Here is a 25,825-nt window from a genome sequence, read left to right as displayed (position 1 = left end):
AATTAAGGATGGTTCTACATTGCCTCTTATCTGACTAGCATCTGTGGGTGTCAGCTGCCAACAAGTAGCTCGGGTGTCTGGGCCGCTCCTGAATGCTCACAAGCTGACACAATCTCTTCTGATAAAAGGTACCTTCAGATATGCATGCGCCTTTCAGTATAAATTTTGTATGCTTGAACACTTTGTGTAAGAGAATCACTCAACCTAATAAAGTGACTTGGCTGGGACTTTGAAAAAGCTGGGTATAAATATCGCTAGAATTTATAGAACAAGCATAAATACTTCACTCTGAGCTTTGCTGAGTATTTTCAGGATGTTTCTGAGCACATTCGTGAAATCAGAGCTTATCCCAGGAAAAGGGCCTGGGGGAGTGAGGACAGTCAGTCACATAGGATCACCAGTCCTCCCAGGGAAGCTTCAAAGTAACGGCTACCCCTTAACATTTTCATGTTAAGGAGTAGGGTTTTATTTTCTTAGTTCTTGTCTAATCATCTACCCTAATTTTGTTGATATGTGTACAGCCCTTACCTAAAAATCTACATGTCTGAGTTCAGACATACCTTGTTAAAACTGTCATGTTCAAACAGAACACAGAGAGACAGTGTGTCTGTTTGGGTGATAAGAACTGAAATCTAAGTATTGCCAGTCTTATATTTAATGGAAAATTTTATTCTCCTAATTGTGTTCAAGATGCTAAAAAAAAAAAAGTCTATCTCTAATTTGACATTCGTAATGAGTGAAGTATTATTGCTTTAAAGCTACCATTGTAGAGGAAGATTAGTGTGTGGTGATGGTGGTGGTGTGGTGATGGTTTTGGTGGTGGTGAAGGTGGGGATGATGGTGAAGGTTGAACCTGAGACATGTCCTGCAGAATGCTGAAGCCCTTCTTCAAGGCCAGGAGGTGACTCTCCCCTTATATGCACATTCTTTTTTATTTTGCAATACACAAAGCTCATGAAGAGAAAAGAATATATCATTTTCTTAATGCAGTTTTGCATTTGCTGTTTTATTCCACAGCTTTTAATTTTATAATGAGATTTTGATGCCAAGTTTTGTGTAAGCAATGAGCTGTCATTAATTGATTAGGATGCACTGTGTCAGTTTCTTTGTTCTCTCGTCTTGCTTGTCTGATGGATCAGAAAGTGGGATGGTTAACAAAGGAGTCACTGAGGTACAAGAGGGGTGTGTTCCAGACTAATTGGTGTGAATGCTACCTTTACAGTGCTGACAGAGTGTTCATTTTATCATCATTTTCCAATGTGTCTCTTTGGTGGTATCATCCGTCCCTCTACCTTCCCCTCTGTCTGTGAGCAGAGCTTGATAAACAGAAGAACAAATATGACTGCTTGCTTTGTCCTGATCTTAATTCCATAGTTAAAAGCAAATTCTTCGCTGTGGGCTCTGCATCTCTCCCACCATATGCTGAGATCTACTCAGGGCACTATAAATCTTTCGGAATTAGAAGCTATGTTCTGCATCTGACCTGCTGGCTCATGGACGCCCACATCCACTGCAGCTGGCAAATGGTGGTGGTTTATTTTGGGGCTGGTATATAAGAGGCTGTGTCCGAAGGCTGGGAGTGTCAGATAGGGACTGAGATTGTCTTGTAATGTGGCCTCAACTCTTGTCTCCTTGCCCAGACTGCACTCTCGAAGCTCAGCCCAAATATGTTAGAGGTGGGAAGCGTTATGGACGCAGATCTTTACCTGAATTTCAAGAATCCGTGGAGGAGTTTGCAGAGGTGACCGTCATCGAGCCACTCGATGAAGAAGCACAGCCTTCACACATCCCAGCCAGTGAGCGCAGCGAGGTAAGAAATTGGAGAGACACATCCATCTGGACCACAGGTGTGGAGACCTGTGGGTACCCACACCCTTGTAGTGCAAACGCAGGAGGACTGAGGGGTTTATGGCTTTTCTCAGCCACTTTTTTTCAACTATATGCTAATCTTATTACTTGCCTTTTGGGTATCTATAACTGCTTTTTCTATTGTTTATATGTTTCATCTCTGTTTCAGCTTTTGAAGAGCTGATGTTTCTGTGCATGTTTTATGTATATACAGTTTTTAATTCAGTTTTTTTTATATTATCTGAGGTCTGCCACTTCTAGCTCTTCTTGGGAATATCTCTCTCCTCCATGGCACTGTCATTTTTAGTTATGTAAAAAGCTAATCAGCTCCCTCCCCGCAAACTATAAAACAGCTGCAGTGACAGGTAAGAAGTGAAAGCAGTTTTCAGGCATTTCAGGAGCCAGCATCTTATCTTCTGTGGTGGGGTAAAGCAGCTTTGCAACTTTGTTGCAAAAGCCCTATCCTTGTCACAGGGCTCAGCAATTGCCAGGATTCTCACCAGTTCTGTCGCCCCCAGGCTCATCTGACTCCCCAGCAATCAGAGATCCCTCTGCTTCCCTCATCTCCCTCTTTTCATTTTACATTTTGCTATAATCTACCAATAGAGAAGCAGTAGCATTTTCTTTTTTTTTTCTTTATGGCTCATTTACCAGTGTCCCATTTATAGAACATGATTGAAAGTGCCATGCTGAGCAAGCTCTAAATATTTCTTGCAAATCCCAGCTTAGTCTGGGGATGCAGATATTTCAGATGCTCATATAAGCTGGAAAAGAGACAAAAGAGCCTCAACTTCCTTAAAGCCATCTGTAGATCATAGGTTAAGCAGGGAGCATGTGTTTGTTGCCATTTAACTTCGATGTTCAGCCTGCTGATATCTAGGAGAAGCTTGCTCCAATAATGTCCCCAGCAAACAGATACCCGACATCTTCAACTTTCGAGAATACCCACAAACCCAAAGGTAACCAGAGAGAGTCCCAGTATTGAGCAGAAATGAGACCAACCCCACGTGCTGCAATTTAGAAGACATGTGACTGGTCTGCTAACCAGAAGAGGATCACACTGCTTTTTAGAATCAAGTGATACCTGTCCTCACAATAGAAGTGAAGGAGCAGTGGCAGAAATGCGAGTGAGAAGAGAGAAAGAAAAGCAATTAGAGGGGGTAAGACAAATAGAAACCACAAAAGTGGTGTGAATAGTGTGGGTGAGAAGTGATGGCTAAAAACATAAAGACCGTGAGAAGCAACGAGGATGCTACTGAAACATCACCGCACTGGGGGCCCATGGGTCTGGGGCAGAGACCTCTACCCATCTTGGTTCAGTAGGCTTCAGACCCTCTCTTGGGTCACTTTGAGAATTTAGATAGGGCCCTTTCCACAGTAAAACACATAGACTCACACTCACAAGTGTTCCGTTTACTATTTCCGGTAAGCAAGTAATTTGCATACTTCAGTTCCTGCAGTGTTCGTAATATTTATCTTGCTGTCAGGAAGGGTATCAAAATTACAACATTAAACCTGTTTCATAGCCCTAACTAGTGTGGAATGTATCTGAGACATTTCTCTGTGAAAAAAATAATTGGTTAAAATAGGGCTTCACACTTGATAGGGGAAGATTTTCTTATTTGAAAAACACTTTTAAGTCTAGTATCTCCTTTCTCCAACTGTTTTCAGTACTGAGGTACTGTTATTTGGTGCTAAGAAATTAAATGGTTACTTATTTTTTTGTGAGGCGAGTTTTCTAGTTATCACCTGGGGATACCCAGAAAGTTCTTGGGCAGAACTGATTTTGTTGCTGGCAGGATATTTCTTATGTCTTTATTTAATTTCAGCTACTGATTTCCAGTGAGATTTACTGTTTAAAAAGTGCAACTTTGGCTTTATGTGTAAATAAAGTTAAGGGTTGAGGCCAGAGTCTGGGCAAAATCTTGCTGCTTATATCTTAGTACAAGGGAGAATCATTTCACCCCTGATAAACTTCAGCTTCCCTAACTCCTCTAGAAACATCTTAGGTGTGACCTTTTGACACTATGTAGAAGCTTTGGTGTAACAGCCCACCATCAAAGAGCAGCAAATAGAGGGCTGGAGAAAGTCATCTGTCTCTGTCTGCTCTCCCCAAGGACTCTCCTGCCTTGACTTCGAGAGTCTGTTACAGCCCAACCAGAAAACCTGTAGCAAATCAGATAACACGTTTTTACCTCCCTCTTTATTTATTGCTAAAAGTGGGCTCAGAGTTCATCCAGCTGCTTTCTTGTTTAAAAATGAAGTGTTTTGTGAACTGAATGGAGCCTGTTGGTTTTCAGATCGATTCATCACAATGTTTACAGCATGATGTGTGAGGTTTTTGATGTTCCTGTTGGCAGTGAGACGCCTCATGCACTAACCTTGGCTGTGGATCACATGCACTGCCCTCACGATCTGCAGCCTAGTTTCGTCACCATTGGTCTTAATTGCATCCGGTTGTGTCAAGGCGGCACTCCGGTTTCCTGACCAGTTTCTGTAGTCATTTCAGCAATCGAAAGCCACTCTGTTGGTCAACTCAGTTCATGCTCTGGGCAGCACTGGCTTGCTCTAGACACCCTTGTCTCTTCTACAGAAGCTATCTAGGGCTCCTCGGAGTATTGGGACATCTTCCCTATTCTAGAGTGGCCCTCAGGTGGGGAAGACGGGGAGGGCAATGTTCTCAATGATCTGTGGGATTTATTTATTCTTCCCTTCCAAGTTCAATATCTGTCAGGAGGTCTTTTTTTTTTTTTATACAAACAGCCAGATTGCAGATTTCTGCATGAATAAATGGAATTTATTGCATCTCAATCCAAACTAAATTTTTTATTTTGTATTGAGGTATAGCTGATTAACAATGGAGTTAACAATGGAGTTTTAGGTGAACAGTGAAGGGACTCGGCCATACATATACATGTATCCATTCTCCCCTAAACCCCGCTCCCATCCAGGCTGGCACATAAAATTGAGCAGAGTTCCATGTACTATACATTAGGTCCCCCATTGGTTATCCATTGTAAATATAGCAGTGTGTACATGTTCTTCCCAAAGTCCCTAACTGTCCCTTCCCCATGGCAACCATAAGTTGGTTTTCTAAGCCTGTGAGTCTCTTTCTGTTTTGTAAGTTCATTTGTATCATTTCTTTTTAGATTCCACCTATATGGGATGTCATAGGATAGTTCTCCTTCCCTGTCTGACTTACTTCACTCAGTGAGTGTCAGTATGACACTCTCCAGGTCCATCCATGTTGCTGCAAATGGCATTATTTTATCCTTTTTAATGGCCGAGTAATATTCCATTGTACATATGTACCACATCTTCTTTATCATTTCCTCTGTCTATGGACATTTAGGTTGCTTCTGTGTCCTGGGTGTTTTAAACAGTGCTGCAGTGAACACTGGGGTGCGTGTTTCCTTTCAGATGTTTTTCTTCAAATATATGCTCAGGGTTGGAATTGCTGGATCTTATGGCAGCTCTATTTTCAGTTTTTTTAAGGAACCTCCATACTGTTCTCAATCGTGGCTGTACCAATTTACATTCCCACCGACAGTGTAGGAGGCTTACCTTCTCTCCACACCCTCTCCATCATTTGTTGTTTGTGGATTTTTTGATGATAGCCATTCTGTCAGCAGTTCTTTATTGTACTACTGGTTTCTTTTTTCTTCCTCTTGATTGCCTCTGGCCCTTTTGTCTCCTGCCCTTGGGTGTTAAGAATTTCTTCCTTGGGTGTGTTTGTTATCAGGGATTCATATTTCCATGTGGCTTTGCAGTATTAAAGGCAGGAGCAGGCTGGGTCTCCTGTGACATGACTATTTCATGAGGAGCAGTCAGATGGGGAGCTAGAGACAGGCCTGCTTGGTTTGGCTGTAGGTTTCTTTGACTCCTGGGCCCTGGCTCAGGGGTTCCTGGCTTGCCCTTAGACTGAAGTTTTTCCTGTCCTTAGACAATCCTCACTTTTCCTTCTAAAGTGACTTGAGAGTTTTCTTTTTCTTTTTTTTTTTGATGACGACCACAGAACCCGAATCTGTTATCAGAAGTTCAATAATGAGGAAGTCTGGCTGTTATTACCTAACAGGAGAATAGTTATCAGCTCTAGGATGAATCAAGTAAATATCCCCTTTATTTAAGGAGTTTGGAGAGGTGGGCAGTAGAATGGAATGGTGTCACAGTTCAGTTCAGTTGCTCAGTCATGTCTGACTCTTTGTGACCCCATGGACCGCAGCATACCAGGCCTCCCTGTCCATCACCAACTCCTGGAGTTTACCCAAACTCATGTCCATTGAGTTGGTGATGCCATCCAACCATCTCATCCTCTGGTGTCCCCTTCTCCTCCTGCCCTCAATCTTTCCCAGCATCAGGGTCTTTTCAAATGAGTCAGCTCTTCGAATCAGGTGGCCAAAGTATTGGAGTTTCAGCTTCAGCATCAGTCCTTCCAATGAACACTCAGGACTGATCTCCTTTAGGATGGACTGGTTGGATCTCCCTACCGTCCAAGGGACTCTCAAGAGTCTTCTCCAACACCACAGTTCAAAAACATCAGTTCTTCAGCACTCAGCTTGCTTTATAGTCCAACCCTCCCATCCATGCATGACTACTAGAAAAACCATAGCCTTGACTAGATGGACCTTTGTTGGCAAAGTAATGTCTCTCCTTTTTAATAGGCTGAATAGATTGATCATAACTTTCCTTTCAAGGAGTAAGCGTCTTTTAATTTCATAGCTGCAATCATAATCTGCAGTGAATTTGGAGTCCCCCAAAATAAAGCCAGCCACTCTTTCCACTGTTTCCCCATCTATTTGCCATGAAGTGATGGGGCCAGATGCCATGATCTTGGTTTTCTGAATGTTGAGCTTTCAGCCAACTTTTTCATTCTCCTCTTTCACTTTCATCTAGAGGCTCTTTAGTTCTTCTTCTCTTTCTGCCATAAGGGTGGTGTCATCTGCATATCTGAGGTTATTGATATTTCTCCCAGCAATCTTGATTCCAGCTTGTGCTTCCTCCAGCCCAGCATTTCTCATGATGTACACTGCATATAAGTTAAATAAGCAGGGTGACAATATACAGTCTTGACACCAGTCTGTTGTTCCATGTCCAGTTCTAACTGTTGCCTTCTGACCTGCATACAGATTTCTCAAGAGGCAGGTCAGGTGGTCTGGTATTCCCATCTCTGTCAGAATTTTCCACAGTTTATTGTGATCCACACAGTTGAAGGCTTTGGCAAAGTCAGTAAAGCCATGGTGTCACAAGTCACCTCTAAATGATAACCTCAGGGTGGCTTGTTTCCTTCTAGGAACTCATCCTATAGAGCTATGTTAGCAAACAGTCATCTGAAGGGATAAACAATAATCCCTACCCTGTTTCCCTGGTGGTTCAGATGGTAAAGAATCTGCCTGCAATGCAGGAGAGCCGGGTTTAATCCTTGGGTTGGGAAGATCCTCTGGAGAAGGAAATGGCAACCCACTCCAGTATTCTTGCCTGGAGAATTCCATCGACATGGGAGCCTAGTGGGGCCCCAGCCCATGATGTCGCAGAGTCAGATATGGCTGAGCAACTAACATACACACACACATACACACGCACACAGAGTTTCCCTCTAGGGTTGTTCCAGAGTAGGGATATTGCTAAGGGTGGACATTTCATTCCTAGGCTCTTGGTTTAGTTATGCACAGTATGCTTTTTGCATCCTTATTTGGAAGGCCTTTTCCCATATGTACAATTACATTATAGGTAATTCTCAGTAGCCACAATTCTCTGAGGTCTACCTGTAACTTCACCATTTTCCTCCCACCCAAGAAAACAGAGATGCTGGCAAATGAGAGTGATGATGTAGTGTGTGTGTTAGTCACTCAGTCGTGTCTGACTCTTTACAGCCCCATGGACTGTAGCCTGCCAGGCTCCTCTCCTCCTCCAGGCAAGAATACTGGAGTGGGTTTCCATTTCCTACTCCAGGGGATCTTCCCAACCCAGGGATCTTTTGCATTGCAGGCAGATTCTTTAAGGTCTGAGCTACCAGGGAAGCCTGATGTTATGGTAGAGATTGCTTCCAAGCACGTAAATTTTTTTAATATAAGTTACATGCGAGGATCCAAACTGCTCCCATGACTATTCATGGTGCACCAACCATTGTGTGTTGTGCCTTGGGTGAGAACCCATGTTATGACTATGGGATCACATTTTGGCCTCATCCTTTGAATAGAATACTTGAGTTCTGTGAGTTATAACACCTTGTTATGAGGTGTTTGGGGTTGTGTTTGACTTTTGTTTCAGTTCACATAAGGTAAAACCCTAACATAAATTGTCAACATTTTAATCATCTCCATCCTACCCTCCCCCAGTTTCAATGAGGCAATTTGATTCTTTCCTGATGAAGCAGAAAACACCTAGCCTAACTGTTAAGCATACCTCCCCTACCAAGTTTACTTTACAAGGCCATAAAGCCATTGCACAGGGAAAGACCACTGTAATCTTGCTAAGTTTTTTAACACTAAAATGATATTTTAGAATTTCACTTAGAAACCCTGAAGGCAAAACGTGCTAGTTCACAAGTGATGGTAGGTTCCACCATCAGGTTGAGATGTGCAGTCACCTTTCAATTTAGTGAGTTTATCTGACAAATAGATCCCTTGGGAGTCTTACCTCTCCTCTGGGGTATTGAAAGGAAAATGGTGACTTTTTTTTGTTCGTAGGATCATTTTCACTCAAGGCAGTTCAGTTGGACGTTCTATTCTGAATTAATCCAGACTAACAAAGGGCACTTTCTTGATTCCAACGTAAGGTATGATTGATGAGAAGGTTTTGGTGGTGGTAGTTTTTGCTTTACTTTGTGAAGAAACAGGTGAGTTTTTAGATTCCAAGAGTACATACCCACCTCCCCCCCATATGCACATATGCAGTGGCTACTGAACTAACCTTGAATTTTATATTCACTTTTCTCCTAAGAGTAGCTGGAAGTGGGGGAGAAAAACAAAACTAATTCTTAGTTCTATTCTGTATTATTCAGATGTAGTAGAAAAGGTTGACAATTAATACAGTTGGAGCAGAGCCACTTTGCTTTCTGCCCTCATTCAAAACACGGGACACCTTGTTAACTGTTTTCCTCCACAGGGTATAAATCGGGTCTAATAAGATTCTTATCATGAGCCAGAGGCTTTAAACAATGATTTCTTCAATTGCAGACAATAGGAGTGTAAGTCAAAACCTTGCAGTTTAAGTGAGGACCTGAGAGAAAAGTTAAAGCCAATTGCTTCATTCGGCCGAGAATGGACGTTAAATCAAGCTTTTGTGTCAGGACTGTGGGAGTAGGAGGATGAGTGGTGGTGGTTGTTTAAAACCAAAAGCAGAAATGAAGAACCCCAACACTGATTTTACTACCCTCCATAAAATCAAACTTCTTCAAGAAGTGTGAAAGTGACTTAAATTCTCCTTATGTTCATTTTCATATATGCATAACTTTGTAGTCGAATTTCATGAATTATTCATTTGTGTTGTATAGAGCAGATATTTAATTTTGGAGCAAACTTCTTATAACTTAGAGAAGTTCTGCTAAGAGCTTTTGTAGTCAAACCTATTTTTCAGTTCCTTGCCTGTTAAATTGTTTGTTCTAAGATAAAATAAGCAGTTTCATTACATGCCATTTGCTTCCATCAAATGATGTGAGATTATCAGGAGAGGTTTCCTTATTCATGGAATTCCAGTGATTCCATTCATATTTCTTGAGTATTATTAGATCATCTGGCTATTCTCAGAGATGAAACACACATTCAAGATGCAAATATAGATCATAAAAGTGATATAAAGACACCCCTTCAAAGCTAATAAGATGCTTTCATTGTAACACAGACACAGCTTTCAGATTTTCAGGTTTTGCTGTTCTGATAAGTCATCACAGAGGAGGTTCCTTTGGAATCCAGCCCTCATTCTCACTTCTTGCCAGGTCAACAATTTCTAATACTTATTTTCTAACTAGAAAATAGAATCGACAACACTTCAAAAAAAATTAACAAGTTAATTTAAGTGATAATAGTAATATTTGTCCAACTATAGCATTAGAAAGTATTTTTCAAATAGAAAGCAGTATCCACTATCTGAGAGCGACACGGATGAGCAGGATACCGCAAGCAGATGTATGAAAGAATCCTTTTCCTTTAAGGACTTTAAAATCCAGTGAACTGAAACCAGTCCCCAAACTTGGTAGAAAAGGCTTAAGGCTCAGACTCCTTTAAATTCAGCATTTCTTCACACTGGCAGTGCCTCAGGCTGTTTGGCATTGCAGCAGGACTTATCTAAATGTGCATGCATTTAAAAATCATACATTAATTCTTGTTATCCCCAGCACTTACTTGTAGCTTTTAATTGCTTTTATAGATAAAGGAACTGATTTGCATTCTAGTTGTGATAGCCCTGCAACTGAGCAGCTTGTCCCTGGGTTAAGAGAATTAGGGTGTGGGGCTGTCAGGGCGCCCTTCATCACCCCTTCACCTTCAGATGCTGGAAAGCTAGAGATGAAGTTCTCAAAAGTGTGTCCCTGCAGGGATAGTAGCAGCCTGGCTGGGCACACTTAGCTTCCAGTACCTGCCCAGAGCATGGCTTTATAAATACTTAGAATTGTTAGTTAAATAGGCCATAGGTGCCACACTTTTAAAAATGCTAAGGTTTCCATCATAAATATTCTCCTAAACTGATCCTGTTTTTGTGTAGAGACTTCCTGTGCTGTTCTTGTAAAATGGATACTATGGCTCAGTTTTTCGGGGGAGCTTTGTTACTTTAATAAATTTCCTTTCTCTTCTCTCTGGGCTTGCAAGACTTTCCCCTTCCCCCCCCCCCAAAAAAAAAAAAGAAATCTGCTTAAGTCTGCTGAGATCGGCTCAGCTCAGCAACCTTTGCTGGGAAAGAATAGCCCCGTGTGTGCGCAATAATCGTTTTAATTAGCCGTACATTCTGAGGGGCACAGAGGTCTGCACTCGAGCAGATGGCTGCTGGGGCTGAGGTTGGGCTATCGTGGCCAGGGGCCACACCAGGCCCACGGGCTGCTGATGCCGGCCCAGCCTCAGGGCTAGCAGCTCCGGGATCCCAGAAGCTCGGGCCATCTGCTCCGCAGTCCAGCAAAGCAGGTGTCCCTCCAAAAGACACGTTCCTGAGAGCAGGGCCCCCTGTCTGGCCTGCGTGTGCGGGGCAGCCTCATCCAGCTGTAGGACAGCCTGAGAGCTGACCGCAGTGACCAGCGTGGCTGAGCTGCACGGCCCACGGGGTGGGTGCGGGACTGCCTTTGTCTGCTCAAGTGTGTGTGTGGGGTGGCGGGAGCTGCTTCCTGCAGCAGCCGTTTTAGGGCCAGGCAGCTTCTGACCACCTCCCCTCTGAACGCTCTCACAGAGGCTGTTGGCCAGCACACATGACCTGCTGAGCCCAGCCAGCAGTGGGGACACTCTTCAGAGTGTGCAGAGGCCCCCCAAGGAGGCCTCCCTCCTCTGCTGAATCAAAGGTTGATTGCTTCATCACAACTAACACGCTCAAAGCGGTCATTTCTACAGAGTCTCTTCTGGGTTTGTTCTTCAAGCTGATGCTGGTCTGTCTGCTATTTCTTTCCTCTGCCTTTGTCCTAGCGTTGCACACCCAGGTCGTAGGAATAATAACTATAGCATTTACTTAACAGACACAGCACTTAATTTGTAGCATTCACTGTTTCAACTGCTTTCCAAATACTAGCCCATCCTCAGAGGTAGGTACTGTTATTCACTTACCCTTCGGGAAACTGAGGCACGCAGGGATTAAGTAACTGGCCCAGGCTTGCATAGCCCATAAGGGAAGAATCCGTCTCTGGAGCCTAAACCCTTTACCACATCATTGTTCTTGCTGAAATATTAACAAGTGCTAACATTTCCTAAGACCCAGGCAAGCGCCTCCATGTCCCTGTGGGAGGGAGTGGTCAGCCCCACTCTGCAGACAGAGCGGCAGAGCTTCTCCCTGGCAGTCTCCGCCAGCTACCATTTTGCCTCCAGAGTCAGGAATAGCTGGGATCCCACAGGACGTGTTTTGTTTTGTTTTGTTTTTAATTTATTAATATCTATTCATTCTCCAGTGAGAGGCTATTGTAAAATTTCAAGGAAAGAAGTTGAAAATCTTTTTTCGTTAATTAGTATGGAGAACACATCCCATCTATCGCCACCCCTTCCTCTCCCACTTTTGCAGAGGTGTTCAACACTCAGGGCAGACCAGTGTCTGGAAGCCACCTGCCAGGCTTTACTGCTGGGGAAAGCATCAGCGATTAAAGGACCTGGTTCCAGAGTGATGGCTCTTTTTATTCATGGTATTCCTGTAGTCAAGAGATCTAATCCCAACACCACCCCCCACCCCCAGCCACCCCACCTTCTAACCTGCCTTCCCCTCTCTCTCCCCCTGCTTTTAAATTGGAACTACTGGTTCCAGGCAGTGAGAATGAAAATAAATGAGCTGTGAATGAATTGTCTCTGCTCCCTCCCACCCTCACCGCCTGAAATTGCAATTTAATAACAAACATTCAGCCTCTATGTAATGTGTTTATGTCCCCTTAAAGGAACAGATCTGTGGGGGAGACTGGGAAGAAGCATAGCAAAACATCTGGGTGGTAAACTCAATCTCCATTTGAAGTGGTCTTGGGATGAAAATGTAGCCCTTAGGATAAGTTTGCTTCCCCTTCTAACAGGGCTGGTCTTAGCTGGATCTGTGCTTCTTACACAGGGCTGTAGAGAAATACTTGGAAAATCGTTACCCCTGGAGATGTTAAAATAAGTTATTCCTTACCATGTCACCACTCACCCTAAGAGTTTGTGTGAAATCACTTAAATTGCTGTACCTGATGCTATTGATTAGGCTGTCTGAAGAGGGCCTCTTTGGATGACTCTGGTCACAGTCCCCAAGGCAGGTCTCAGATGAGTGTCCCTGATCTTCCTACTTGCTGCTGAATTTAAGAGGCATTGGCAGCAGCGGCTTTTACCCTCCTGGAAGCGCCTGGACTTCCCACTGAGCCTGGTCTCTGGATCACAAGTCATAGCGCGGGAGGACCTTGCTGACTAGCAGAGTGGTACATACCCAGGGGGCAGAAGTTTCCCTTCCCCCCACCCCCAGGTCACAGGGAATTCATTCAGTGAGAATTCAAGGGCAGGTGGGCAAAAGAAGTAGTGAAGTTGTACCTATTTATATGGTATAAACAACATTTGTAACAGTAAAGGAAATGAAATTGTTTCCCACATTCCCTCAACTAAATATATATGTATTGTCTCTGTTTCCTTCCAGTCTTTGTCTAATTGTATAAATGTTTTTTTTCCAGTGGCATAGTGTTGATGGCATTTTTGTTGTGGTCCTTCATTTAACATTTCATCAGATGTATTTCATGCTCCAACATGGTTTTATAATTATATAATGACTGCATTACGATGTGTTATTATACTTTATGCCCCATTGTTTTTAAATTGTTTTCAATATTTTACTTTTACCATCAGAAAGCATATGAAATTGGATCAGAAAGCATGAACATTTTCATGGCTTTTGATACATAAAGTCATTTCCTTTACTAAAAAGTAATATTCATTTGTATTGTTTCCAATAACATCAACAGGTCTATTTTATTTTCTTTCCCAAACAGGCCTATTTTAAATCATAACCTTGTTGGTAATAGGAGTCATATCTTAAATACTTGGCTAATTTAATGGGAACACAATGATTGCTTGGTTTTAATTTATGCATCTCTGATTGCTACTGAAATGAACCTTTTCCCATATTTAATTGGGTTGCCTCTTATGTGAATTGTCTGTATTCTTTGCATATCTGCTGGAGACTTGGTATTTTTCTTACAAATTTATATAAATAACCAATACCTCCCAAGGGCAATCAAATTAATCTTTTAAGTTTAAACATGGGAATGAAAAGAAACTGCAAATATAAATTTAACATGTACTACATAAACACATGTCCAAGAAAAATAATATCAAATTTTGTTTGCTTATTTAGTGCCAGGCACAATTCTAGGCATTTTTACCCAGCTCTGTGAAATATGTACTACTTTATTCCCATTTTGTAGATGGAGAAACTGAGGCAAAAGAGATTAAGAAATTTGTTCAAGCTCAAACCCAGTAGGTAAGCCTGGGTTTAGAAACCTACTTTATTTGTTTCAGGTGGACTGAATAAATTTCATTTTAGGGTGTTTCCAACTTACATGCTGAATGATGAATTTTCACCATTTTGGGTGCTGCAAATAATATAAGCATTTAAGTCATTTAGTCTGTTGGTTGAGAAATAAATGTGGAGGGATAGACAGGCAGGCTGCTTTTATTGGGGGGGCATAAAAATGTATACTTTACAAATAAAAACAATTGAATTCTGCCTAGAAACAATAGTGTAAGAAAAATCTGGAGGTCTGTTTCCTCCATTGCTCCTTCCCCACCCCCTAACACATCATCCATTCGTCAGGTTTGCGGTGTGGAAATGTGGGCCAATAAAATTGTAATCACAATCAAGTAAAAATCACATTGTGCCACAGGCCATAGACTTATCATCTGTTTTAGTGACTTTGAGTTGTAATCTGTGAGTTGTAGTGAGCTTTTATATTTTGAATTATAGCCTTTGAATGTCTGTCTATGGCGAGAATAACTTATCTCAGCACTGTCAGTTTGGGGTTTCAGGTTAGTGTGGTGAATCCTGGTGAGCTCTTTAAATCAGTGCTCTCTGCAGTATCTTTCTGAGTGAAATATGGAGCTGTGAAATCCTGGTAGATGGTTGTCCTTCAGTTAAGAAGAGAGGAGCAAAATAGATGTGCTGCAGGAACTTCAACTCATATCAACTTAGTTGATATAGCAAAATAGTTGGCTGCAGGAACTTCAACTCATATCAACTTGAGCAAGTTACTAAAAGAAATCAACATTTAACCTAAGACTTTTAGATTGCGCACTATCTGCCATGAGAAATCCAAGCTCTGGAGATGAGAGTAATTAGGTTTGTTTTCCTGTTGAGTTCGAGAATCTAAGAAGTAAGTTCCCCCTGTGCGGTTCAGCCACCAAGGAGAGTGGGCTGGTTATTTACGTGTTATCAAAGGCTGTTGTTCAGTCACTGAGTCATGTCCGACTCTGCGACCTCAGGGACTGCAGCATGCCAGGTTCCTCTGTCCTCCACTGTGGAGTTTGCTCACATTCATGTCCATTGAGTTGGTGATGCTGTCTAGCCATCTCATTCTCTGCTGCCCCTTTCTCCTTTTGCCTGCAATCTTTCCTAGTATCAGGGTCTTTTCCAATGAGTCGACTCTTTGCAAAGGTAGCTTCAATGGTAGTTATCAAAGGAGCTTCACTCATAAAGCTGGATCTTTGCTGAAACAGCAGCAGGTTTTAAAAGGGGATAAACTTTTCTCAACAGGGTTACCTGACTGCGATGGTTGTGGAACCTCCTAAGGAGTAATTAGGAAGCTTGCTGATGAGGCCAAAGATCACTGTGTACCTTCTCATGGCCACTGGTTGGACGCAGATCTGTGCCATGCTTGGCTTGTGGAGCAAGGGCTGGATTTTGGTTCTGACGGGTACCCTGGTCTGGGTGCTTTTGTGTAATATACAGGCTACACCTGTGTGCTGTGACTTGGAAAAGACTCAGTAGAACATAGCAGGATAAGGGGCAAAATGATCCAGTGCAGATCCATTCACTGTTTTTAATGTAGTAATTCACTGATAATGTACATTTTTAACGTGAGCTTTCTAGCCTACCTGTTTGGGGCTGCACTTCTGTCTCCTCGTGCCACAAGCACACCTGTCTCGTTCTTGTCTCACGGGTCAGCAAACAGTCAGTGCTCCTTTCTTTCCCCTTGGCTGTCTCCAGCTTACCCCTCAGGTCTCAGTCAGATCTTGCTTCTTTCAGGAAGTCTACCCTGAACTTCCGAGGCTGAAGGATATCCTAGTTAGGTAGCCATTCTTGAACTCCCCACAGTAGCACTCAATACACGACAATATTGCGCTTTCTCTTTTCTTGTCTGCATGACTTTGCCAGCATAGAAACCTCATGAGAGAAGAACTATGCTTTTCCTGTTCATGGTTGTTTTCCAAAGACATAGCATAATACCTCACACCTATTAAACATTTACTGAAGAACTCATAAATGCATGTGTATAAACTCTTCTCAGTTGATGGATTCTGAATATTGGCTTTGGCCTGATTTTATTGGTTGTGCTAGGTTTTGCTATTGAATAAGTGACATCAGCTCACAAGGCAAATCCTTGGTGAGATGCTGCAGAAGGCTGCATGGTATTTCTTAGGCATCTGCTCTCTGTTGGCTCACTGATTGAGGAGAGCCTGCCTGGATAAAGGCATTAGAGGTCCTGAATCATGCGACTTACTCAGATGATGACATCAGAGCCAGAGAGGTATCTGGTCTTAGAAGAGCAGTTAGTTCTGAAGCACACTAACCTCCTCCTCTTGCCTCCTCTAGCACTGGAAGACGCAGCGCAGCGAGGAGTATGAAGCGGAAGGTAGGAACTGAGGGTGTGCCGGGCCAGCCTGGGACATTCACAGGACATTCTCCGCAACCCCTTCCCAAGGCCCTTCCCTCCTTCCTTACAGTCCTACCTGCGGGAGGCCCACTAAGAAGCAACCTGAAGTACAACAACAAAAAAATTCATTCCCAATTGATAGCTCATAGTTTTAAATCATTGCATTTAACATCATGCAAGATATGGCAACTGAGATGTGGAATTTCACTTATGGGTTAATTACTGTCTTATGTAGACTTTCACATTAATCTATAAACCATCCTAAACGGTTTACTGATTCAAGTTTCATGGTGATGTCCTCACCAGCAGATGGCACTGTGGTTCAGCTGACAGATCTCCGCCCACTTCACAGCCTACCCTGGATTAACTGTACTTAAGTGTAATTACAAATTCTCTAGGTCTCCAACCTGTAAAGACACAGCAGTAATAGGCTTAATGTCTGTTTATTAAAATAAATAGTAGGGGTAGCACTAAATACTCTTCTAAGCCCTCCAAGGTTCTTGCAGGCACACAGTATCATGCCAATAATTAGCTCATGTTTAAGTAATGACTTGACAGAATCTCTGATGTGAAAGTAGAAATCTTAACTAGAAGTGAGAAATTTTCATAGAGAATAAATATTTATTTTTAAATAAGTGGGCTGATCCTTGTATCCTCAAGTAGAATTTATCCTTAATATGTGCTTAGTTGCTCAATTGTGTCTGACTCTCTGCGACCCCATGGAAGCTCATGGCTCCTCTGTCCATGGAATTCTCCAGGTTAGAATACTGGAGTGGGTAGCCATTCTGTTCTCCAGAAGATCTTCCTGAGCCAGGGGTCAAACCCAGGTCTCCTGCATTGCAGGCAGATTTGTTACCCGCTGAGCCACCAGGTAATTAACTATCCTTAATATACAGATAATTAATAACTTGCAACCATTTTTTTTAAGTTAGTTTGCTTATAGGTCAGAATATTCATGTGTAAAGATTTAGAAACAGGCTACTCTTGAGACTTTTATCATTATTTAATGATATTTACCATGAAATTATTTCCTTCTCAGTAAAACAGTGCTTAGACTAGAAAGAAAGTAGAGACAATAAAGTCTGGTAGCTATAGTTGAGGTAGGGTGTATAAAGCTCTTTAGAATGGCCCTCAACCAGCCTTTTCTTTCAGTCACACCAAAGCCTAAGCCTGTGCACATTTTTCTTTGAAATAAAACAAATCTAGAACCTTGACATAACTGCACCGGAATATTTCTTATAGGGGTATAACTGCCAGTGAACAAAAGAGTGCCTGTTGGCCTTTGTTGCAGCCTAAGAACCAATGGTTCTACTTCATTTGAACTTCCGGATCAAATCAACACTTGAGACCTGGGTTCGATCCCTGGGTCGGGAAGACCCCCTGGAGAAGGAAATGGCAACCCATTCCAGTGCTCTTGCCTGGAGAATCACATGGATGGAGGAGCCTGGTAGACTACAGTTCATGGGGTCGCAAAGAGTCGGACATGACTGAGCGACTTCACTCACTCACTCACTCATTTTCAAAAAGCATATTTTTCTTTGAGTATAGGTGCTCTCTCTGTGCAGTTCTTTTAGGGACAATATAATATATGCTTTTCTTTTAGGCCAGTTAAGATTTTGGAACCCAGATGATTTGAAAGCCTCACAGAGTGGGTCTTTGGCTCCCCAAGACTGGATAGAAGAGAAACTGCAGGAGGTTTGTGAAGATTTGGGGATCACTCGTGATGGTCACCTAAACCGAAAGAAGCTGGTCTCCATCTGCGAGCAGTATGGTTTGCAGAATGTCGATGGAGAGGTGAGCTTTGCGTTGCATTTTTATTCAGGAATAGTAATTGTGATACAAGCTAACCTGGCCACAGGCTGGAAACAGCCATGTTTTGGTTTCCTGCAGCAAGTTACAGAGACTCCATGCTCTTTTTTTCCTGGCAAGTCAGCCATCACGTTTCTGTCTCTGAGGCACTTATGTTTGTCGTGGGGAAAAAAAAACCAAAACTGACAATAGCTGATAATTACTGAACCCAAACTGTGTGTATCTCACTGTGCTAAGCATGTTACCCCACATTATTATTAGACACCAGCTCACTGTAGCCATGATGTCAGTCTGTTTGTAGATGTGGCATTCACAGAGTCAGATGTGAGAAAGGTGTGGAGGCAGGACAAGGCAGAGTTCAGGAGAGTTGAGTTGGGTGAATACTTTGAAGCCCAGGCTGATAAGTTTAGTCTTTGGAGAGACAATCTCCCTATTATCCCTGGTTTCTTTAGCAGATTACATAATATATTGGAAAAACTTACTTCCTAAGGGTGGTCTGAACTTCTTTTATGGGGTATATAGGTATAAAGAGAGCCATAGATTAGGACACCAGCCAGGAGTCACCACAATAATCTGGTCATGAGGAAGTGGAAAAAAGTAGGTTGATGGTTTTGAAAAGGTACAAGAAAGAAGCCCCCAAGATGCTCTTACTTGGTAAAATTCTCAACTTTACATTGTCTAAAAAATTAAGAGGGATGGCAGGACTGGGTGCATGAACAGCCATGAAACAAAAGAATGTAATTAATTCCAAGACACGTCTTCAAAGAGTTGAAAATAAGGATTGAAGGGACTTAGAGGTTAGGGCTAAACAGTTGTACAAGCTTTGGGAAACTTTTATTATAATGGTATTCGAAACCATGTTATCTGCTTGCTCAGAGGATAAGTGGTTTTATTTTCCTAAACCAGAATGAGATTTATTATCAAAAGCTTCCAAGCAGCCTAGCTTGCAGAAAAGTTCTCCCTCCTCCTCCTCCCTGGGTATGTGACCATTGCACACTCTGACTGCCTTTTAATGGCTCCGCAGTCGTTTATTAATCAGTGGTGACTGTTGAGTCATAAAATCAAATTCATCCTCCTAAATTATAAATCAGTGCAGTGTACAGAACCTTGGGTTGTTTTTGCCAAGAAATATTGCACAAACTTGGATTATTTATCTAAGAACAAATCTTGGAATAAACTGTAGCTGTTTATGGGGAGCTGCATTTTCTTCTGTGGTGGGAGTTTCCAGGAAAAGCAGCAGCACATTTATTCTCCTCTGCTGTGAGGATGAGTGAAGGATTGCTAATTGAATGTAGCTTTTACTTAGTGTTTTTCCTCCCTGCCAAAATCATGAAATACTGTACTGCTTTTGTACTGCTAGCTCTAGACCACTGAGGAGCTGAAAGTTCATGATGACCTCACCAACACACAGCTTGGAATCCTGGAATTTTACAACGGAAAGCAATTTTAGATTTAGTCACCCCATGTTTTATAAATAAAGAAAGAGGTCACTGCCGCCTGTTGCCATCATCAGGGAAACTAGATTGACTACCTTATAGCTGAAGCTGGTACCCTGCCTTCCAGAAGCCAGGATGGCTGTAGGGCAGTGAAAGCAGACTGTCACCCTGTTTTTTAGTTGCCAGGTCATGTCTGACTCGTGCAGCCCCCTGCACTGTAGCCCACCAGGCTCCTCTGTGGGATTTCCAGGCAGGAATGCTGGAGTGGGCTGCCATTTCCTTCTCCAGGGATCAAACCTGGGTCTCCTGCTTGGCAGGAGGAGTCTTTACCACTGAGCCACCTGGGAAGTCCAGAGGCCAGATGTGATCCAAAGGCCATGGGGTCTACACAATGTTTAAAAATTGAACTATTTGCTATACTTTTTAAAATCGGGACTTTTTTCCCCTGAAAATCAGAAGACTTGGCTCCATTTTTCTGGTAATGAGAAGCGGCTCGCCCCTTTGGACAGGGCATGCACTCAGATGTTCCATTCACTGCTTTAAAAGACTTCCAAGTAGCCTTTTAAATGTCTCAAGACCATCCTGCCCCATTCATTTATATCACCTTCCTGGCCCCTCTGGCTATTTTCCAACTTACACATTGGGAAAGACCTGGTGATAGGGAGGAAGAATGTCCTCAGGGCTCTAGATTCAGCTCCTGCAGAGACTGCAGGGTGTGTCCCACTGATTTGCATTCTTATCAGTCCAACCCAGTCCCTCTGTCCTCTTCTGAATCCACATTCATTTACTCACCACTGCCCCCCCCCCCTCCCCCGGTCTAATAACTGGCAGGACTCTTTACTCCACCACTTGGAATGGATCAGGTGATGGGTGTTTAGGCAGTCAGGAAGCTGTACGTTGATTTGGCCAAGGTCACAGGGCCAACCAATGTGGAGCTAAGGTTAAAGGCAAAATATGCTGGCTAACTTCAGTCATCACTGCTGGATTTTACTGTGACTTCTGGCTTGACAGTCCTGAAAGCCTAGTCCTCTAAGAAAGTGTTCTTTTGTTTGATAAAAATGAGACAGAGAATCTAACGGAGCTTGGCAACCTCTGAATTTTGCCCAAAATATCTTTCCATCTGTTTCTTCATATGATTCTCTATAGGAATTGTTGCTTCTTCCGAAGACTTCCACCCTTTAAAATGGTTTTGTTTTGGAATCCTCTCCAGAGGAAGTGGTAGAAAAATAAGAAGAGAGACAGATGTTTCCCATTGGATATGAATTGGAAAAAAAGCATTCAAGATAAAAGAAATGCTGCAAGCACTTAGCTGAGGGATAGAATCAACAATGAGGAGATGACAGGAGTCCTAGCAATAGTCCAGAGTTAGGAAATAAATATTGAAAATTTGAGGATTTGTTACAAAGAGGCTTTTGTTAGAAGGGACCCAGTTGCAGGCACTAATGGTAAGTTTGTTGCTTATTCAGTTCCTTGCTACTCAGCAAATTAGGCATCATCTTTTTAGAAATGTAGAATTCCCAGGCCTCAGCCCCAGATTTAACTACATCAGTCTGCACTTTAACAAGATCCTTAGGTGATTTCTGTTTTGTACACTGGGCTCATGTCCTATAGAAAAATTTCAGCCCCCCCAGATAGGAAGCTGACTGTGAGAATGGAGGGCTTTGCTTTCCCTCCCTATTTTGTGGTGTCTGTGATTCATGTTGCTTTATTCCCTTTTCCATTCCTCTGTGAGTTAGGGAACAAACCATCTCCCAGGCACGCCTCTAGAAGGGACTCCGTAAGATGAGGACCACTTGATTACTGTCAGAGGGGGCACAATAGTCAGGCAGAATTTCCTTCTCTTCACATCTCTCGAAACACTTCTATTGCACACACGTGAAATTCTTCCTATCCAGTCCTCATTTCTGCTGTGCAAAAGCATTAAAAAAAAATTAAAAACCCCAAACACCGCAGTGTGGTTCCAAGTAATGTTCTAAATTCCAAGGCATGGGTTTCAGACCCAAGCTCTTAAATCATTGGAATCTGTCCCAGACCCAATTATGCTAGTTTCCAAAATTTCATATAAGCAAAATATCATGTGGAGTCCCCATAATATAATGGCTTAATGAATGTCTGTTTTCTTCTGTTACAACACTGGGAAGCTATATCTTTATATTTTTCAGTAATTCTTCAACTCACAAGATAATGCATAGTAACGTTAAAGATAACCTGTTCTAAGAGTATGAGCAAAAGAGAAAAGAGTTAATTTCTAAGTTGCATAAAGTTATGAAGATGTTGAAAATGAATTTTATTTAGTTTCTGTGAGGGGGGAGGACATATTACTAGAAAGGAGAATATATTTAGTGAAGTGAGAATAAAAGGACATGTCATATTTCTGGAGCCCTGGGATCAAGAGTGGTGCCAGTATCTACTGGCTTTGTTGTTTAATCACTAAGTCATGTCCGATTCTTTGTGACTCCACGGACTGTAGCCTGCCAGGCTCTCCTGTACATTGGATTTCCCAGGCAAGAATAACTGGAATGGGTTGCCATTTCCTTAGACTGAGGGATCGAACTGGCGTCTCCTGCATTGGCAGGTGAATTGTTTCCCACTGAGCCACTTGGGACTAGAAGTGTACTTGGGACTTCGTGGGGGTTTTTTGAGAGAAATAGTTAAGATATATGGTTACCCTTTTCTAGATGCTTGAAGAAGTCTTCCATAATCTTGATCCTGATGGTATGATGAGTGTAGAAGATTTTTTCTATGGCTTGTTCAAAAATGGAAAACCTCTTACACCATCAGCATCTACGCCATATAGACAATTGAAAAGGCACATCTCCATGCAGGTAAGAAATAAATAGGAAGTGGATTCTTTGGGAGTAAAGTTAACATCCATTTGAATAATTTCTAGTGAGTTAATCTGCTGTCTGAAGAAAAATACTGAGGAGAAAGAGAAGCAAAAGAAGAGGAGAAAAGAAAGACTAAACCACTGGGGAAGTTGGGTTTGAGAAATGACCATAAATTATAGTAGGAAGACCACTAATTATGCCCCTTCTTGTTAGCTGTGGGCCAGAAGGAACCTGATGTTAAAGTAGAGATGCATCTCATCTGTATGCAGGATTCTCTCTGCCAGGTCAGCTGTTGATCAGCTTTGCATTCTTGACTGACTTGGGAAAGGAAGATTAAAGGGGCGCATGGCTTTTTATCCTAGCAGTATAAATGAGAGAAGCATGGCTGTGCCCCTTGTGGACTGACTGCGTTTGGTCTTGGCCAACATCATGTTGCAATGCCTGAGCTTGCTCAAGTCTCTTTCTTCTTCTAGTCTTTTGATGAGAGTGGACGACGGACCACCACCCCATCTGCAATGATGAGTACCATTGGTTTCCGGGTCTTCTCCTGCCTGGATGATGGGATGGGCTATGCATCAGTGGAGAGGATACTTGACACCTGGCAGGAAGAAGGCATTGAGAACAGCCAGGAGATCCTGAAGGTGTGGCAACTGAAGTGGGAGGCAAATGACAAGTTGGGAAGGGTTGAAAAATTCTGTTTGTGATTTGATTTGATTTCTCCTTAATGATTCTTCTGTTCACAAGATCTCAGACATAAGAGATAACTTTTCCTACCCCCTTTAACCAGGAGTGTTGCTGACTTCATGTTTTTAACCCCTAAATTATTGACAAGAAATTTCTTAACTGATCTCTGGTTGGTAAAGATTAGAGTTTTGCCATTGTGTTTATTTACAATGCCAGACAGCATTTTTAAAAGACACGTAAATAATCATGTTTTCCTTAGAGAGACCTTAGTTATGCTGTAGGTTGAATATTGTTCCGAAGCAATTATTAAAGAAATGTAAACATCCAGTTTGTAGATTATAAATTCAGTTCCCCAGGTCTTTATAACCTTCACATTTTCTGCTTTCTAAAGATGGAACTTATGATTATCTTGAACTTGTTCTGATTTCTAGGCTTTGGATTTTAGCCTGGATGGAAATGTCAACTTGACAGAGTTGACACTGGCTCTTGAAAATGAACTTTTGGTCACCAAGAACAGCATTCACCAGGCAGCTCTGGCCAGTTTTAAGGCTGAGATTCGGCATTTGCTGTGAGTTGAGCAGAAAGCTCACCTGCTCTGTTCCCTTTCCTACTTGTTGAGCAAGTCCTTCAGATGCCTGTGGCGTGTATTCTTCCATTCTGAAGGCAGTGGTGGCTAATCACCTATCATCTCACTTCTGTGAAAGTGAGGTAGAGCTTAGATCTGCATGTAGGCTTTTGAAAAGGACTGTGGAATGTCTTTGTGTTTGGGAAGGTTCTGGTTGTCTTGGTTTTGTTTTTGTATTGGAGTAAGCCAGAGGAGAGTTTTTTTGGGTCTACTTGTTGCCTAGTAACAGTCTCCCTTATAACTTTGTTTCTTTCTGGTTCTAGGGAGAGAGTTGATCAGATGCTCAGAGAAAAAGAGAAGCTACGGTCTGATCTGGACAAAGCTGAGAAGCTGAAGTCTCTAATGGCCTCAGAGGTGGACGATCACCACGCAGCCATAGAGCGGCGGAATGAGTACAACCTCAGGTGTGACGGGTGGGGCCAGGGCCCTCCTTTCCCACCACCCTGGCCCCGAACAGTGGGGTTTGCCTGCCTGCCTGCCTGCTTGGCCGCACCTGGCCAGGGTGACTTAGGTGTGGCCAAGCCTACAGGAAAGCAAGGCTCACTGGATACTTTCTCAAGGAGCTCCCCATCTCTATACTCTTTCCATTTTTGGTGACTCTACAGGGGGACCTCTCAGGGACTTGATGGCAGCCTGTCAGTCTTTCCTTCTCACAGGAAACTGGATGAAGAGTACAAGGAGCGAATAGCAGCCTTAAAGAATGAGTTTCGAAAGGAGAGAGAGCAGATCCTGCAGCAGGTGGGCAAGCAGCGTTTGGAACTTGAGCAAGAAATTGAAAAGGCAAAAACAGAAGAGAATTACATCCGGGACCGCCTCGCCCTCTCTTTGAAGGTAATTATCCTCTTAGTTATATGGTCTGTGTGCCTTCTGGGAACACCTCATGGAAAACCACAGCTCTGTAAGAGGACAAGTCTGCACAGGGCTCTTAAGTCTGGGTCAACACCCGGACATAGTAGAGCCCCACTGGGATCCAGGTTTCAGGGATGTCCAGGCTTCTGGTTTGCCAACAGCATATCTTGTTCTTACCTGCTGAAGTTGCAGTGAGTCCTCAGGCCTGTTTGATACCTGGTTGATGCTGTCCCCTTCCTCATCCTTAGCAGATGGCTTTTTTTTCCCCTGCCACATAGAGACCATCCACTTTATTTCTCTGCTCCCAAATCTGCCTTTTCCCTTGGACGTCCTCCTCTTGTTTCCTGTGCCTCAGTAGAGGAAGTGATCCTTCTCTTTATGGAGCTCTGACATCAGGTTATGTGGTACAGTGTCAGCTGGAGCTGAAGGTGGGCGGGACCCTCTCAGGTCTTGGGAGGGGTCTGAACGCAAGGCTGCCTGGTTCCAATCTGGATCCCACTACTTACAGAAGACCTTGATCAGGTTACTCAAGCCTGTTTCCTAATGTACAGGAGAGTGACCATCATAATACCTACCTCATAGCATTCATGTGGAGATTGAATGAGTTGCTACATATACTGTATCTGAAAGTAATAAGAACCTATGGAATGGTTAGTTTTGTTGAGGTTATGAAAGGTTCCTGAAACTCCACACATCAGAAACTGAGCCAATTCTACCTCTCTCACCATCAAACTGCTTCCTCTCCTGAATTTTCACCCTAATCTCCATCACCACCCTGTGCTGTAAGCCATAGAAGTCACCGTCCTTGGTCATCCTGCCTTCTCAGTTTCTGAGTCCTGCTGATGCTCTGAAAGGCTTCTCAGATTTATCCCATTTCTCCATTTCCACAGCCTCTGTTTGGAATTCATCACAATTTCTCAACTGACTTATGTGCATCCTTTCTTCCATCTATCCAGCCTCCCTCCGCCTGGTCACCAGAGTTATCTTACTGCTGCTGCTAAGTCGCTTCAGTCATGTCCAACTCTGTGCGACCCCGTAGACGGCAGCCCACCAGGCTCCCCTGTCCCTGGGATTCTCCAGGCAAGAACACGGGAGTGGGTTGCCATTTCCTTCTCCAATGCGTGAAAGTGAAAAGTGAAAGTGAATTTGCTCAGTCATGTCCGACTCTTTGCGACCCCATGGACTGCAGCCTACCAGGCTCCTCTGTCCATGGGATTTTCCAGGCAAGAGTACTGGAGTGGGGTGCCAT

General features: G+C 42.9%; 1 protein-coding gene across 7 annotated transcripts in view; it reads left to right on the top strand.

The window, feature by feature from the left end:
• Nucleotides 1–25,825, top strand: part of NIN (ninein) — a 100,356-nt gene that overhangs the window by 32,090 nt on the left and 42,441 nt on the right. For all 7 annotated transcript variants that reach the window (XM_065940223.1, XM_065940221.1, XM_065940222.1 and 4 more), the window contains exons 5-12: nucleotides 1,641–1,810; nucleotides 16,285–16,324; nucleotides 17,949–18,139; nucleotides 22,269–22,415; nucleotides 22,892–23,059; nucleotides 23,534–23,670; nucleotides 23,991–24,131; nucleotides 24,384–24,558. In XM_065940223.1, coding sequence (XP_065796295.1) covers nucleotides 1,641–1,810; nucleotides 16,285–16,324; nucleotides 17,949–18,139; nucleotides 22,269–22,415; nucleotides 22,892–23,059; nucleotides 23,534–23,670; nucleotides 23,991–24,131; nucleotides 24,384–24,558 — 1,169 coding nt within the window. The remainder of the gene's footprint in view (nucleotides 1–1,640; nucleotides 1,811–16,284; nucleotides 16,325–17,948; nucleotides 18,140–22,268; nucleotides 22,416–22,891; nucleotides 23,060–23,533; nucleotides 23,671–23,990; nucleotides 24,132–24,383; nucleotides 24,559–25,825) is intronic.

The sequence above is a fragment of the Muntiacus reevesi genome, chromosome 7 (assembly GCF_963930625.1).
Source record: "Muntiacus reevesi chromosome 7, mMunRee1.1, whole genome shotgun sequence".
Lineage (NCBI taxonomy): Eukaryota > Metazoa > Chordata > Mammalia > Artiodactyla > Cervidae > Muntiacus > Muntiacus reevesi.
This window is presented reverse-complemented; position numbering and strand designations above follow the sequence as displayed.